General features: G+C 41.7%; 1 protein-coding gene across 9 annotated transcripts in view; it reads right to left on the bottom strand.

The window, feature by feature from the left end:
* plce1 (phospholipase C, epsilon 1) overlaps positions 1–17,959 on the bottom strand; it is a 388,600-nt gene that overhangs the window by 4,985 nt on the left and 365,656 nt on the right. For all 9 annotated transcript variants that reach the window (XM_087999009.1, XM_087999015.1, XM_087999013.1 and 6 more), the window contains 4 exons: positions 15,791–16,000; positions 13,645–13,815; positions 12,858–13,076; positions 7,567–7,774 (listed from right to left, as the gene is read on the bottom strand). In XM_087999009.1, the coding sequence (XP_087855135.1) occupies positions 7,598–7,774; positions 12,858–13,076; positions 13,645–13,815; positions 15,791–16,000 (777 nt within the window). In that variant the 3' untranslated portion in view covers positions 7,567–7,597. The remainder of the gene's footprint in view (positions 1–7,566; positions 7,775–12,857; positions 13,077–13,644; positions 13,816–15,790; positions 16,001–17,959) is intronic.

The following is a 17,959-nucleotide window of genomic DNA, read 5'->3' as shown; positions in this document are numbered from 1 at the left end:
CCTGCTGTGGGTATTGCCTACTTCAGGGGCTCAATTGGCATCCAGGCAGGAAGGCCATCCATGATTTGGTGGGACACTTTCAGCATCCCCAAACCACACTCTGTAACCTGATTAAATACACACCATCTCCAAGTTTGTCTCAGGATAAATTCTGCTCAAAATGTGTTTGGTTTTATCTATTAATTATCCCACTCACCATGTTTAAAGAAATACATATTAATATTGTTTATAAAATCTCATCTTGGGTATGTTTACAACAATTAAATAATCGCCTGTGTATATCTTTTAGAAAAATAACTATGCTAATAGTATATAAAGTGGCATTTCAGTGCCAAGTCACTGCACTTTTGTTCATAGCTGGAAGACCATTTGTAAAATAAAGATTATAATCATAGGATTATACAATCATAGAGGTCCTACAGTGCAGAAAGAGGCCATTCAGTTCATCAAGTCTGCACCAACCCTCCAGAGAACATCGCGCCCAAATCCAACCCCATCCTATTCCCATAGCCCTGCATTTCCCATGGCTAAACATACCTAGCCTGCACATCCCTGGACACTATGGGCAGTTTAGCATAGCAAATCCACCTAACCCGGACTGTGGGAGGAAACCGGTGCTCCCAGAGGAAACCCACACAGACACGAGGAGATGATGTGCAAACTCCACACAGTCGCCCGAGGGTGAAATTGAATCCGGGTCCCCGGCACTGCAAGGCATTTCATCTGACACAAAATAATAACGGATTCACTAAAGTGCAAATTACATTCATGTCTGGATTGAGTGGGAAGTGTATTGTCTGCATGCACCATTGCAGATTAAACCAGCAGAGTCTGCATCTGCATTATGACAAAACATTTATCTAGTGAGTTAAACTTCACATCAGTTACCTTCATCAGCATGAGAAACAGTAGGCCACAGGAAAAAAGATACAAGATAAAGTGAGATCAAAGTGGTGAGTTTTGGAAGTTTCTTGATGAAGGAACTGGAGTTGGAGAGAGAGGTGGGTGCAGAGAATGGGATCCAGGACTACTGAAAACATAAGGGATCGAAATACCGCATCAAAAGCTCAGTGATGTCAACGTTACAAGATGTCGTGTTCAATCTGAGATGATGTTGGCCGATCAGGATCTGAAGTATTTGATGTGGATTAAGAATGGTTAACCGGAGTAAACTGCAGCTCATTCAAAACTGAACGTCATTTTTAAGAGTCCGCCAGCACAGAGTCAGTTAAGGTGTTAAAAGAGATGGTGGAGAGGTTAGAGATGGGTTTTATCAATGTCAACTGCACAACATTTGAGGTGGCATCAGAGGGGGGAATTGGGTAGTTAAGGAAGAAGGAGGAGGACCTGGATGCATTTTAATAGAACTCCCAGTGTGGGATGATGTGTTCTAGCCATAAGTCATTTGGGATCGCTAAATCGTGGGCGGCACAGTGGTTAGCACTGCTGCCTCACAGCGCTAGAGACCCGGGTTCAATTCCCGCCTCAGGCGACTGACTGTGTGGAGTTTGCACGTTCTCCCCGTGTCTGCGTGGGTTTCCTCCGGGTGCTCCGGTTTCCTCCCACAGTCCAAAGATGTGCAGGTCAGGTGAATTGGCCATGCTAAATTGCCCGTAGTGTTAGGTAAGGGGTAAATGTAGGGGTATGGGTGGGTTGCGCTTCGGCGGGGCGGTGTGGACTTGTTGGGCCGAAGGGCCTGTTTCCACACTGTAAGTAATCTAATCTAATCTAAAAAACTGTTCCTGAACTACTAGAGGAGTGCAAAACCTAATGGATGTGATAGAGAAGCAAGATATGGGAGAGATGGGTATTCATCAAAGACTTCAATATTCCCTTTTCTCTCTGCAGAATGCCTTATTGAGGGGGTTCACAGAATATACTGTGTGTGAATGAAATGGAGTACTGACCCAATGACTAGAACAAAGCTGAGCTACAAGTCTGTTTTTATTCAGTTAGAGTCCCAAGTGAAGAGAGTTTAATTAATTAAATACACTTTTGAGTTTCTGCACTGGGATCTGACTTATTTTTTTATAAATGATTCAACCTCAAACATATTGTCCAAACAAAGCAAATCCAGCAATATCTGTCCTGGAAAGATCGTGCTGTATTGGGCTACAAATATGGGCAATGAACCCATTCCAGGCAGCATTGTCTTCAAAAATGCATTAGTAACATGTCAAATAAGCAAAGTGCACTGTAAAATTTTTTATCAAAATGCCAAGGTTTATCAAACAATTTTTATTTCCATATTTGAGATTTGTCAGTGAACAAAATAGATTGTCAAAATATATTTTCATAAAGATTCTGTCACTTTTACACATTTTCTATTACCGGTAGGCAATAAATCTTCTTTGAATTATCCTGACTCGATCTGTTGAGCCCTAAGTGTATAGTTTCTTAAAGAAACCAATAACAATTGTCATCCAAAGAAGGACTTCACTCAGGGAAGAAATAATTTTTCATTTTATATTTCACCCTTAAACTGACAATACTGAGTAACAGTTGAGATTTTAATTAGATCAAGAATAGTATCGTAAAACTAAAGGATAATGAATTAATGGCCAACACAACAGATTTAATGAAAAAAAACTGCATGTGACATTTGGAGGGTTAATATGTTATGAGTTAATAACAGAGCAAATAGGAATCAAGTCAGTCAGTGAGTTAGTGAAAGGAAAGGTTCCCCTGGCTCCCATTTTCACACAACCCGATAGCCCATGTTCAGCTCTTCCTCACACGGCTGTACTGATGAAAGTTAACCTGTTCCTTCCATATCACTGGAACCATATTTAAAACCAGACTAAGAACCAGAAGATGCATCCTGCATAGATGTGTTTCTGTCCCTTTGTGCAAAATGATCTGACAGAGGCATGCAAGTCATATGTGATCCTGAGCTGAAGGTGAAGGACTGACATGGTGCCTGAGTTGGTCCGAGAGCAAACGTGATGATGTGGTGAGGCTGGCGGTTTGCTGATGCTGACTTGTGTGGACAAAGGAGAATGGTGGCCATGGAGCATGCAGACACGTTGTGGTGAGCATTTTAATTCATGGGTTAATTTTTCCTCAGCTATTTTTGGTTTATTGTCAAATGCAATTGCATAAAATCCATGTTGTTAATTTAAATGTGTGTTCCATGTTTGAAAATTTTAAATTTTCTATTAGGTTTTATACATGCTGTGAGTAATTTATGTTTCAAGTGTGTTACCCAATATCTGATAAAAAGAATAACACAGCCAGGGATATAGCAATAATACCTCTTTATAGTTTGAAGATACAAGTGCATAGTTCACACTTTTCAAAAGTGGATCACTTGGTGAAGTGAGACCGAACCCATTTTACAAATCTACTTTATTTTCAGTACTTCAATGTACTGAGAAGTGATAATTAGATTCATTTGGTTCAATTGGTACAAGTTCTCTTTGAACTAGAAAACAAAGCAAACACACCATATTTTCCCTGTATGAGTTGACATCTTAATTAAAATGATTCATAACTATCCACCTAGATTCTATTTTTCTACACTTGGCCAAAGTTTCCTATGATATTTTCCATTTTAAAAAGTGGACTCATGCATTTCATGGATTATTTGTTTCCCTGTCTTTGTTTTTAATCACCCTGCATCTGTGGCCTTAATGGTTAGAGACTTTTTAATGCAATGGATAGAGGTATCAAGTTTATCAAGACAGCAAATGGATCACATACCATTTACGTTCTGTGGAGAAATAATATTGACATTTAGTGCACTTAGCATTTTGAGCATTTATTTTTCCTTAGCCCTGTGACGAAATGGCAACTTCCCACCCTCTGAGCTAGAAATGTCAGGTTCAAATCCCATCTCAATACCTTGATGACCATGGAAAGTGTCTGTCATAACATGATCAAGCAACTTGATTACCAAATTGAAAATCCTTCCAAAATGTCTCTGGCAGGCAGTAAGGGTAGGAGAGTTTACTGGTTAGCCTAAACCATGTGATAGCTGCAGCACAATAGCCTCCCCATTTGCCTCAATTCTTTGCAATTCGCCCACTGGCACAACAGGTCCAAGGCAGATGCCGTCTCCCTGGCCCTGCACTCATCTCAGGAACATCTCAATAGCATAGATACCTACATCAGGCTACAACTTATTGACTACAGCTCCGTCTTCAAACAAATTCCAAACAAACGCATCTCGAAACTCTGAGACCGAGGTCTTGGCTCCCCGCTCTCTAACTGCATCCTCAGTTTCCTGACCTATAGTCCACAATCAGTAAGAATAGGCAACAACACCTCCTCCATGATAATCCTCAACACTGGTGCCCTGCACGGTTGTGTACTCAGTTCCTTACTTATAAACTCCTTATAAACTCATGGATGTGTGGCCAAATTCCACACCAACTCCATTTACAAGTTTGCTGCTGACATGACTGTTGTAAGTCAAATCGCAAACAACGATGAGACAGAGTACAGGAAACAGATTGTTGTCTTTATGCGATGTTGCTAAGTACTCAATCTCTCCGTCAATGTCAACAAAACAAAGGAGTGGTCATTGACTTCAGGAAGTGGAGTGGAGGGCACACCCTTGTCTGCATCAACGGTGCTAAGGTGGAGATGGTCGAGAGAGTCAGGTTCCTGGGAGTGATGAGCACCAACAATCTGTCCTGGTACATCCATGTCGACGCGATGGTCAAGAAAACAGAACTACACCTCTGCTTCCTCAGGAGGCTAAGGAAATTTGGCATGTCCACAAAGAGTACACCTGATGTATTCTGCGCAGTTTTGCTAAGCAAGGATACATATGCCATAGAATGAAGTCAATGTTGGTTCACCAGTCTGATTTCTTGCATGGCAGAATTGTCAAATGAGGAAAGATTGAAGAGACTAGGTCTCTATTGTCTGGAGTTTGGAAGCAGTCGTTCGATCATACAGATCTTGAGTACTGCTGAAAAAAGACACATTTTTCTAAGCTTTTCATTGCACATTCACCAGAATCATTAAATTATCTTGATGAGTGCAGGATGAACAGCTTCAACAAATGGGTCTTCAGCAATGCTGGAGTTCAGAAGAATGAGACCTCATATCATTCAAGCAGACAACATTCTTACACAGTTCAACAGGGTAGGTGCAGGGAGTATGGCTGAGGGAGTCTAGAACCAGGGGATAGTCTCAGAATAAGGGGCAGGCCACTTAAAACTGAGATGAAGAGGAATTTCTTTGTTCAGAAAGTGGTGAATCCTTGGAATTCTATACATTGGAGTGCTCTATCATTGAGTATATTAATGATAGAGATCGATAGATTTTGATGTATTAAAGGCATATAAGGTATGGGATAGCAAGGGAAAATGGAGATGAGATGGTGAACAGCCATGATCTAGTTAAATAGCAGATGGGACTCAATGGGCCAGATGGTCTACTCCCACTCCTATTCATTTTGTTCCTAAAGTTGGTTAATGAACTCACGTCAAAGACACCATCCTAACCTGGATGACGAGGGCTAAGATGGCTAAATCATTTGAAGGAAATAAACCTTCAAATAAGGCAATGGCTAAGAAACTCTCCAAAATTGTATCTTTTCTCTATTCTATTTCAGCCACTTACGTGATAACTGTAACCTAGTGTAGGACAAATATTAAAACATGTTGTAAACTTTCAAAACTGTTATTTCATAACGAAAAAATCTGTCCTAAGGCCATGAGTAACCAAAGGAAGTTCTAATGATTGACTCAGAACAAATCAAAACCTCGTAACAAAAGCAAAATATTGCAGATGCTGGAAATTGGAATAGAAAATGCTAGAGGTACTCAGCAAGTCACGGAGCAGCACTGGGGAGGAACCATCGAATATTCAGAGTGATACTAAGAACCTGCTGGCCAGCAGGAGTCAGGGTCCTCACCCTGAGCTGCGTAGCACTTTAAATGTAAATTATCAAATTGGCCAAGAGGGAGGGTTGACAACCACTTAGAGGTGGTGCCTTCTTGATTAAAGCAGGTTGATCCTTAGGAGGTGATGAGCTGCAAAACACAGGATAGAGTCAAACAAGTTCAAGATATAATGCTGGACCCAGCACCAATTATCCCATCAAACTTCTGTTTTAAACAAACAAACTTTCACCTGTCCTGAAATGAGCCCAACAGCCAGATGTCTATCTGACTCTTCAGATACACTAAAATAAAGATAGGAAATGACATTCCCACCTCTACACAAGCTTCTCAACCAGGTGAAATGAGCAAATGTTGATAAGTAATAAAAGGGGGAATATTAGTGGGGCGAAAGATGGGAAATCTGAATTGAGATAAGAGCTGATGTGCTGAGCTAAATGGAGTTAGAATGGAACAGGAAATGAAGGACATTTACAGAGGAGGTGTGAATGGCAGACTTATGAATAGTTGCTGTCCAAGGCTGGATTACAGAGTTCTAAAGAACTATCATCTTGGACTGAAAATGTTCACTCTGTTTCTGTCTCTCCAATAAAAAAAACAGGCAAGCCTTTTTTTGTTAATCCATTGGATAAAATGAATTTTCTATCCACCACTGGAACCAAGACATCAAAAGATTATTACTTACATTGGGTGTATTTAGCTGGGCCACAACAATTTCTGACACTGGCTCTAGATCAGCACTAAGTTTAAGCAATGAACATAACTTATACTGTGATTAATGAATTTACATTATAAATCCAATACCTGAAGTGGTTTTGTGGTACAGCTGCAGCTACTGTTGTTGGAGAGCAGCTTTGATTAAAACAGACAATCATCTCCTCCGCTGTCACTTCACATGTGGACAATTTATGCCAATATTTTTGATTGTTTCCCTAGAGCCTCTAGTTTCTCAATGGTGAGGAGCCAAAACTAAGCTGCTGCCAATGGCAGACTGTTGAGCTATCAGAGGCAGAGCTGTACATGTACAGCTAACCCTCTCTCCCACTGTCTCCCCAGGAACCATTTATTTTGGAAGGTTGGGGGATGGTTACTAATGTCTGGATGGCTGTCAGCAATATTGGTGGATTAACTCATCAGTCACATTCCAACAAACAGAGAATACATTCCAGGGGCAGGGTCATGGGAGGCAAAAGCTCTCTGATTCATCTATGTTCCATTAAGCCTTTCTTTTCTCAGAGTTTATTAAACTCAGTAATTCTTATATTTCGTGTTGTTGTTCACAATAGTTTAACACCACTTTACATTGCCAATGTTGGGAATGCAACATAGAACATTGCAAAAGTTCATCTCAGAACATAGCCTCACTGCACAGAAACACAGCTTTGGCCCAAAGTTGTTCAGACCTGGTCCTGTCTGGTGCCACATTGAAGACTCGTTTTTAAAATTCTGCAGTTTTCTGTTTGCGCCAACGAGCAGCAGCAGAGGTAATTAAGAGCTCTTGCACAGCAAGAGTCTGTCGCACTCAATTTTAAAAGCATATGTTAACCTCTGCCAATACCACACACTGGGGGAGTGGGGAAAACATTTATCCGATATAAACCTGTCTCCTTCGGATTTGTTCGCTGACCAGTTACTCATGATTTTTTGGCAGCATTGTACTCCATGAAGTGACCCGGTCAAAATCAGTAAGAAATGAAATGCTGAGCCATACCTGGGCAGTCACATTCTGCAATGTGATCTCTTTATTCGGTGATCTCAGCAAATGACACATTACATGTAGCTTTCTCCTCTTTACTCTGGGTGTTTTCTGGAGGGCTTGCCTGAAGTGGGATTGAAAAGCTCCGACTCTGTTTGCTCGATTTTGTGAACCTCTTCAGTTCATTAGCAAAAGAAAGGCCTTTCTTCTTCTCCTGCGCAGCCTGCCAACACATTCCAGAATTTATCGATCATAGAAAGCAACTGAGAGCAGTACAAGGAAGAAATTAGTCATGTAAATATACAATGTGACATCTGGAGAGGGTCAGCTGCTGTGTTATTTAAATTAAAGTGGAGCAGAATTCTCTTTTTTGGCATAAAAACAAAGAACAATAGTTACTCAGGCTGATGGTAACGTTTCTGAATCATCTTCTAAGTTATAAAATGGGATTTAACATATTGGCAGTTTATTGAGAAAACATTACACATAATGCTGAACGTATGTAAGTCCTTTCGATTTTTGTTATATATGCAGCAGACTATAATCTTCCTGTATATTCTGGAATACGAAACCTCTAGCAAGACTGTTCTGGTTTTCTTTTCTATACTTTCATTCCTTTGCCATTATTAATATCCGGCCAGTTTGCTAGCTGCCCAGATCCTTAATCAAGTGAACACTGCCACGTTTAAAACTCAGCAGCAAATCAAACACATTTTCTAATTTGTTCTTGGGATTTGGGTGATGCTGGCAAGACTAATTTGATCGCACATTCACTGTCAGGCCTTCGTCTTGCAAGAACTGTAAAAAAGACACTACGTTGGACAAAATATCAGGAAACTCACCGCCAGGATACATGAACACCAACTGGCCACCAAACGACATGACCCACTATCACTAGTTTCTGTACCTACAGACAAAAACTGGGACAACACACACATCCTAGGACAGGTGAAACAAAGCTACGCATGAGAATTCTCGTTAGAGGCATGGCATTCTAACCAGAACTCCATCAATAAACATATTGATTTAGATCCTCTCTACCTTCTCTTGAAATAGAAAAAAAACAGAAATGACATCACCAACCTTAAGAAACTAAGACCTATAAATAGAGAGGGGAAACATACCATCAGTGCTTCACCGGAGGCTCACTGATGATGTTCCTAGCATGGTGACAAAATGTCTGAAAACAAATCTTCCTGCTCAGTGAACTAACTTACATACTTATCAACCCAAGCTACAAATCTTCTCAAAAATCGCTTTTCAAAGATTCACAACTTCCAGTGAGAATATGATTCACCTCATTTCTATCTGAAATGGGTGACCTCCTGAGTTTTCATTAATGTCCCCCAGTTATAGACTCTCCCATAAACATTCTCCTCACATCAACCTACTTAAGATCTTTTAGGAGCTTACAGTATATTGTTTCAATCAAATTGCCTCTGACTCTTCTAAGCTCCAGTACATACAAGCCCAACTTGTCATACCTTCCCTCATAAAACAACCCACTAGTCTGGTAAATCTCCTCTGAACTGTTTGCAATTATATCTTTCCTTAAATAAGTGAAACTAATACTGTACACAGTATTCCAGTTGTGGTCTCACTAGTTTCCTGTATAAATGAAGCATAACTCAATTTTTAAAAATTCACTTGAGGGACATGGGCAATAATAAAGGAACAGTGTTCTGCTTCCAAATCAGGATGGAGAGTGGCTTGGAGGGGAACTTGCAGGTGATGGTCTTCCCATGTATCTGCTGCCTTTGTTTTCCAGATGGAAGTGGTCGTGGGTTTGGAAGGAGCTGCCTGAGGATCTTTGGTGAATTTCAATGGTAACTCCCAGGATGTTGATAGTGGAGGACTCAGTGATGGTTACACATTGAATGTCAAGGGGCGGTGGTTAGATTGTCTCTTATTGGTGATTGTTATAGTCTGGCATTTATATGATATGAATGTTGCTTGCCACTTTTCAGCCCAAGCCTGGATATTGTCCAGATATTGTTGCATTTGAACATGGACTGCTTCAGTATCTAAGGAGTAGTGAATGGTGCTGAAAATTGTGCAATCATTGGCGAACATCCCCACTTCTAACCTTATGACAGAGGGAAGGTCACTGATGAAGCAGCCTGAAGATGGTTGAGCCTGGGACACTACCCTGAGGAAGTCCTGCAGTGGTGTCCTAAAGTTGAGATGACTGACCTCCAACAATCACAACCATCTTCCTTACGTATCAGGTATGTCTCCAACCAGGAGAGAGTTTGCCCATGATATTCATTGATTCCAGTTTTGCCAGGGCTCCTTGATGCCACACTCGGTCAAATAATGACTTGATGTCAAGTGCTGTCACTCTCACCTCACTTCTGGAATTCAGTTCTTTTGTCCATGTTTGAACCAAGGCTGTAATGAGGTCAAGAACTGAGTGGTCCTGGTGGACCCCAAACTGAGCGTCACTGAGCAGGTTATTGCTGAGCAGGTACTGCTTGATAGCATTATTAATGACAGCTTCCAAAACTTTACTGATGATCGAGACTAGACTGATGAGGGAGGTTGGCTGGGTTGGATTTGTCCTGCTTTTTATGTACAGGACATACCTATGTAATTTCCACATGTTGAGTAGATGCCAGTGTTGTAACTGTACTGGAAGAGCTTGGCTAGTGGAGTGTCAAATTCTGGAGCACATAAGCCTTCAGCGCTATTGTCTGAATGTTGTCAGGGCTTGTAGCCTTTGCAGTATCTAGTGCCTCCATCATTTTTTGATATCACTTGATATCATGCTGGCAGCCACTGGAGGAGGCAGAGATAGAAAAATCCACTCGGCACTTCAAACTGAAGATTACTGCAAATGCTTCTGCCTTATCCTTTCCACTGACATTTTAGGCTCTTCCAGCATTGAGATGGGGATATTCATGGAGCCTCCTCCTCCTCCTCCTCCAGTGAGTTGTTTAATTGTCCATCTCCATTCACAACTGCATGTGGCAGGACTGCAGAACTTAGATCTGATCCATGGGATCACTAAGCTCTGTCTATCACCTGGTGTTAATGCTGTTTGGCATGCAAGTAATCTTGTTTGGTACCAGATTAACATCTCATCTTTAGGTACACCTGGTCCTGCTCCTGGCATGCCCTCCTGCACTCTCCATTGAACCATTGATCTCCTGGCTTGATGGTAATGATTGAGTGGGGGATATGCCAAGCAATGAGGTTACAGATTGTGCTGGAGTACAATTCTGTTGTTGTTGAAGGCCCAAGAACTTCATGAATGCCCAGTCTTCAGTTGTTAGATCTTTTCAAAGGCTGTCCCATTTGGCACGGTGATAGTGCCGCACAACACAATGAAGATTATTCTCAACATGAAGGCGTGACATTGTCTCCACAAGGATTGTGCAGTGGTCACTCGAACCTATACTGTCATGGACAGATGCATCTGCAGCTGGCAGATCGGTAAGGATGAAGTTGAGTATGTTTTTCCCTCATCACGTGCCGCAGACCCAGCCTAGCAGCTGTGTCCTTTAGGACCTGACCAGCTCAATTAGTAAGTGCTGCTGCCGAGCCACTTTTGGTGGTCGACTCTGAAATCCCCCCCAATCAGAACACACTTTCTGCCCTTGTCATCCTCAGTTGTTCTTCCTCCTCCAAGTGCTGTTCAACGTGGAGGAGTACTCATTCATTAGCTGAGGGAGGATGCTACATGGTAACCAGCAGGAAGTTTCCCTGCCCTTATTTAACCAGAAGGCATGAAACTTCATGGAGTCCCGAGTCAGTGCTGGGGACTCCCAACTCCCTCCCGACTGTAAACCAGTGTGCCCCCACCTCTGCTGGGTCTGCCCTGCTAGTGGGACAGGAGATATCCAGGGATGGTGATGGTGAAAAGTATGAATCCTTGAGTATAACTGAATCAGGTTTGACTAGTCTGTGAGACAGCACTAGCCCCCAGATGTTAGTAAGGAGGACTTTGCAGGGTGGGTAAGGCTGTTTCTGCCATTGTCTTTTCTGGTGTCTAGGCCAGTGCCAGGCGTCCCTGGCTGGACCAGCATTTTAGATTAGATTAGATTAGATTACTTACAGTGTGGAAACAGGCCCTTCGGCCCAACAAGTCCACACCGACCCGCCGAAGCGTATACCACCCAGACCCATACTCCTACGTTTACCACTTCACCTAACACTACGGGCCAATTTAGCATGGCCAATTCACCTAACCTGGACATTTTTGGATTGTGGGAGGAAACCGGAGCACCCGGAGGAAACCCACGCAGACACGGGGAGAATGTGCAAACTCCACATAGAGAGTCGCCTGAGGCGGGAATTGAACCCGGGTCTCTGGCGCTATGAGGCAGCAGTGCTAACCATTGCCTATTGCTATTTCCCCAGAGGGCAGTTAAACGTCAGCCACATTGCTGTGGGTCTGGAGTCACGTATAGGCCAGACCAGGTAAGGATGGCAGATTTCCTTCCCTGAATGACATTAGTGAGGTGGATAAGTTTTCCCAACAATCAACAATAGCCATCAATAGATTGCAGATTTTTAAAAAATTGAATTCAAATTCCACCATCTGCTGTGGCAGGTTTGGAGCCTGGGTTCCCTTGATATTAGCTAAGTTTCTGGATTAATAGTATAGTGCATTAGTGTAGCACTCGATATTATTCCCTTTTGTTTTAGCTTTTGTGTTCATTTTTCGTAATGTTAGGTTGGGATTCCAGGACACCAACACAGCAACAAAGAAGGAACAACATCATACTGATTAAACTGAGCAAATTAATTTAGTACAGGGAGAATAGGTTGTAATATAATGTAGTGGTTTACTATAAGCCTAAACATTTGGAGAATGTTATTTAAATAAAGGTGTATGTATAGTATGAAATGATGGATAGACTTGGTCATGGTTCTACAATGCTTTGAAACACATGTGCCAGTTGTGTTTGTGGTAGCACCGATCATTAAGACTGAAGGTTGTTGTTCAAAGCTCACTCTGCAGCTTTGAACTGAGTCCATGCCTATACTTCAATATGGTCTACTCCACACTCTTACTTCATCTGCTTTCTAGGTCAGACGTAAAACATCCCAAAGTCCCATTGAAATGGAGAGGCAAGGAGTTGTCTCATCTTCTTGGCCAACATTTATGCCTCAATAAAGGCCGAAAACATTATTGTATTTATTCATTCATTTAGTAAGTTATTTATTGCACTGTTGTTTTTAATGGGAGCTTGCTGTGCACATTGCGGCATTTCTTCATAACACCAGTGATTACACTTTGAAAGGATTTCATTGGCTGCAATGTAATAACCTTTTCTGCACTGAGCGTTGATGCTGCCTACCTGAACTTGCTCTTTGAGCTTGAGGATGAATTTTCCTGCTCCTTTCCACCTGCTCTGAGCTACAAACACACTCTCATTTTCAGAAAGGATTCGAAGAGCAGGCTTTGCCATTGACGATTTCTTGTTTAATGGCTCTTTGGTTACCTCCTCGACAAGGACATAATCACTGGGATTTGGGTTGCTCAGGATGCTGTAGGAATACTTGGCTTTACTTAATGCCTGTGAAATAATCAAAACAATTTGTGGTAATTTACAGTGCAATTAACACTGAATAAATGTTCCATGTTGTTGGCATGCTTAAACTTAAACAGATTCCACTTCACTTTCCAGTCCATACGGATCCACTGTGTGTATGTGCCCTTGAACAAATCCAGCTATACTAACATGACAATTATATTCGACAAGGTAATGCTAATTATACTTTAAAGTTTATGTGAAGATGAACAGAACTGAATTAATGAATGTAACTGTGGCACATTGTAGTTGGCAATCGCAGCACTTGTATCTTTAAAAAGTAACTCTTATTCCCTTCACTTGTTAGAGCGGTGCTGTTTATTAACTTACCGTCATTCAATATATTTAATATTGGAGTCTGCTGGCAATCTACTTGTGAGAAATACATATTACCAGAACCCTTGGAATCATGGTATTGCCACTAAGTAAGTAATCCACAAGACCAGGCTGATGGGTTTAAGTAGCACGTGGTGAAGTGTGAATTCACTAAATTCTGGAATTAAAAACTAGCCTCATACTGTAACCACAGTCGATTGGGTATAATTTGACAAACCTGTAGTATAATGTCCTGGGCTGTGCTGAACTTTGATGCTCTGATGACAGTCCGTGGCTGTTCTGGGGAGACATCATGCACCTGAACCAAGAAACTGTCAGCTTCTGTTGGAGGGCTATTGCAGCTCAAATCATCACGCTCTTCATTCATGGAGTTTCTTTGGTTCAGCTCCTGCAACAGATGGTGATGTCAGTAGGCTTTCGGATGCACAGTGTTACCCCACAGACTGTGGATCACCCAGAAGGGCCGCTTCTCTTTTCAGTTTCAATACCCAGGAGGGGATTCTCATCCAATCCAATTCTCATCAAAAACGTTCTTCTAATGTGCTTTATAAAAAAAAAACTCTGGCATTCGGATTTATTTTACTCTGATCCTTGTCGTTCTGTCTGTGTGTATGCATGAACATGTCTGTGTGCATGTGCGCGTCTGTATCTGTGTCTTCTGTCACTGGCTGATTCAACCGGATTTTAACCTGGAGCGTGGTGGCCGACACCTGGATCCCAACCCTGTGATGTGGTTTTAACATGCACAACTGTAATTTAGCCAGTGGTGAGCTCGGTGCTTGATTACCAGTGACAGGAGTGGCCCTGAAGCAAGAACAGGATTTGCAGCGCGATACCCAATGGCAAACAGCAGCTATGACAGTACTTGCCATTGTCTCGCAGATTGGAGCAGGTGAAACAGCAGACAGGGTGTTGGTTAAATGCAGAGTTTCAAATTCCTGTCTTAAGGTGTCTCATTCTGAAATGACAACCCCAGTTACACTCCTGTCCAAAGGCCATCTGTCTCTGGGACTGAAGGAGTGAAAATCAGCTGGAATCGGGGCTAGCTTTTCAACGGGTCACAGTTTATGGCCCCTCAGAGGGGTTGTGAACCCTAGTCTGCATGAGGGAACCTTTTCAAAGTTAAGATAATTTGGTATTATCCAATCTACTTGTCCAAACACCCTCCCAATGGCCTGTCAGACCTTCTGTATCAATCTATAGTATTTCCATATGAGTATATACACTATATCAAACTGCTAAAGCTGATCGTAATACTTACATGGATAAGCTTTATAAGCATAATTCATTTATTTCTAACATTTTTTAAAGATGTTTTTACTATAGTTCTAAAGTAGTGCCAAACTTTAAATTATCAATAGCAGAACCGACACATTGACACACCTCTGTTTTGTTTATGTAAATACTGTGCAATTGATAAAATGGAAACACAAAGAAATCAAGCAACGCTTTCTCTTAGGTGCAGCTGTTTCAGCTGACTAATGGATCTCCAGGCACTCAGCCACAAATACATAATACCCACCCTATCTCAGCAGCTCCTGGGGCTGCCTTCAAACTGTTGCCAGGTTGGCAGAGGTAGTTCACCAATCCCCTATCACCCTTAAACGAACAATCCACTTTTACAGACACATGCTTCCAAGCCGTGCATGCGAAGCTGGGGAATTTACAAACTCCCGCTACCCGACACTAAAGTCTACTACCACGTGTCAGGGAGAGAAATGTGCATTTTGGTTCCAGGAAGACTCCAGCCTTTCTTTATGATGAAATGATATTCTCATGAACTGGTGAGTTTGTATTGTACTTTCATCCAGGGTTTCTAAATGGATCAATAGCATGGGGCGGTACGGTGGCTTAGTGGTTAGCACTGCTGCCTCACAGTGCCAGGGACTTGGCAACTGCCTGTGTGAAGTCTGCACATTCTCCCAGTGTCTGCGTGGGTTTCCTCCAGGTGCTCCAGTTTCCTCCCATAGTCCAAGGATGTACAGGTTAGGTGAATTGGCCGTGTTAAATTGCCCATAGTGTTAGGTGCATTAGTCAGGATGGGTTGCTCTTTGGAGGGTCAGTGTGGACTTGTTGGATCGAAGGGCCTGTTTCCATACTGTTGGGAATCTAATCATCAGCATAAGATGCACACAGTGATGTTAAACTGGTAAATGCTGCTTTTTGGTACGATTGGATATTCAGAGTTATCCACCTGGGCAGAACAAGTGGATATTTGTGAATGCAAAAAGGGGGAGATTGTTGGTGGCAGTGCCTCCTTGGTTAGCTCAAGCAGACAAAAGAAAAACAGAATAATTAACAGCATGTTTTATAAAGCAGTGATGATAAGAGAAAAATAAATCATTCAAGAAAAATTGAAATACCTCCTCCTTGCTTTTGAAGACTATTTTTCCGACAAGTCCTTCCTCTGGGAACCAACACTGTGGAATTTTCAGTATCTCTTCCTCTGGACTAATGACCCTCTGGAGTGGCTGTTTCTTACACTCATTCTTATCTTTGGAAAGAGCTGTTTTCTCTTCCACAAGGAAGTAGTCGGCCACGTCTGCCTCTGAGCCACCCAAAACGCCTACAATCTGGAAGGATCAATTAAAGTAATTCAATTCCCTTAAGAAAAATGGCTTTGACTAAAAATAAAAAAGAAAAGCCCTTAATCCAGTTTTGATCTTCAAGTAAATACTGTTAGAAACCAATGTTTGGTTCAGCTAATTTCCTGTTTACCTGCTCCTTAGGGTGCTAATCATTCATTATGTTCAAATTTCGTTAGGCTGTCTTTGATGCTACTGGTAAACTTGTCAATTTGTTCCCAATTGGCCACAGCTCTGAGCTTGTACAGGACAAATGTAAGCTGACAGATAGTTAAGTGGAAATGAAACATGGCTCAGAAGTTCACAGAAAATGGCTCCTCCATGTTGCTATTAACGGTTCCAGTTTCTAAAAGCATTTGGAAAAATTACCCTGCCTGTATTCTGTTTAACACACCAAGTTCTGGCCCCTCGACTTGTTGGAACACTTCCATTGGATTATTTTTTCCCATGGGGTTATTTCGAACACAGCTTTGCATCTGCTAGTGTTTTACAATAAAAACATAAGACATGTTTCCTCAGATATTATTCTTTTAGATTTGTGCAGTATTCTTCATGTCCCAACAGATGCAATTTTTGTACACTTGAGGAATTCAGCATTAAATTGCCTGTGACTCTGCCCCATTTGGCATTTTTAAAATCAGATCCACAGCAACTGTATTTTGCATCTGAAGTTTAACTGATACCTACATATTCTCCTCTATTTATCTGAATATCTTACAAGTTTCAAGATATAATCAAGGTGGGACTGGAAATAAATGGTAGTTTCCAAACAACACTGCGCTGAGCATAGGCCAGGCTGCTGGGAAGCTGGATTTTCTCTCACTGCCAGCTTTAATACAATGAGCTTGGTCATGCATAAAATGCCCACAAACTAGCTCAGAGTTAGAGAGTGATCGCAAAACAATGCAGGGCCCTCTGAAAGACTGCAACTTAAGCACATTTGGGTCAGAGCAGAGGGGTCTCCATTCTGCACTTAATCATGCTTCTTCTGACTCAGGAATGATTGGTTAATGATTACACTGGGTGGCTAGTGTACACTATTCCCCAGCAATAAAATTCCACAAAACAAACAGACGGTCAGAAAAGACCAGTGGCTAACACAAAAGAAAATCCCAAAGTCTTTTCAAGGTGTATAACTGGAGGCGGTGGGGGTAGTGAATGGGGACTGCATGAAGGCTGCATTAAAGATGTACATTTTAAAAACTTATTCAGGGGATGTGGACTTCACTGACTGGGTAAGCATTCCCCTTGAGTAAGTAATAATGAGCTGCCTTCCTAAACTGCTGCAGTCCATTTGATGTAGGTCGGCCAACAATGCTGGTATGGAAGAAGATCCATCTGCCTTTATAAATGAAGATTCTGGTGAACAGGTGGTTGATGCACTGGCAGGGCCAAACCTTACTAAAGAAGATATATTAGACAGATGGAGTGTTCATACAGCTTATAAATCCGCAGCACTGGATGGAAAGGATCTGTATAAAATACTAGTCCAACCTCACTTGAAGTGTTGTGTCTAGTTCTGGGTAACACACTTCAAGAAAGTTGTGAAGGCATTCCCATTGGTGAAAGAATCCAGAACCAGGTGATGGCAGATGATTGGCTAAAGGAGCAATATCATTTTGAGGAAAAGCTCAATGTGTGACTGGGATCTGGAATGCACTGCCTGAGAATGTGGTGGAGGCAGATTCAGTTGGAATTTGCAAAACAAATTAGACAACTACCCAAAGAGAAGAAAATGATAGAAATACATGGAGAAAGTGGGGCAATAAGGCTAGTCAGATGCCTTATTGCAGGGGGTAAGCACAGATACAATGGGCCAAATGCTATGACCATTCTATGATAGAGTAATATACTGGTAAAGAACAAAATCCAAATTGAATTTTAGGTTGCTATTTTTGTTTCAATTCCTAAATAGATTAAAGAAAACATAAATAGCTACCCAGCAAA

The sequence above is a fragment of the Chiloscyllium plagiosum genome, unplaced genomic scaffold (assembly GCF_037043375.1).
Source record: "Chiloscyllium plagiosum isolate Xiang-an unplaced genomic scaffold, Cpla_swu_hap1 HiC_scaffold_22, whole genome shotgun sequence".
Lineage (NCBI taxonomy): Eukaryota > Metazoa > Chordata > Chondrichthyes > Orectolobiformes > Hemiscylliidae > Chiloscyllium > Chiloscyllium plagiosum.
This window is presented reverse-complemented; position numbering and strand designations above follow the sequence as displayed.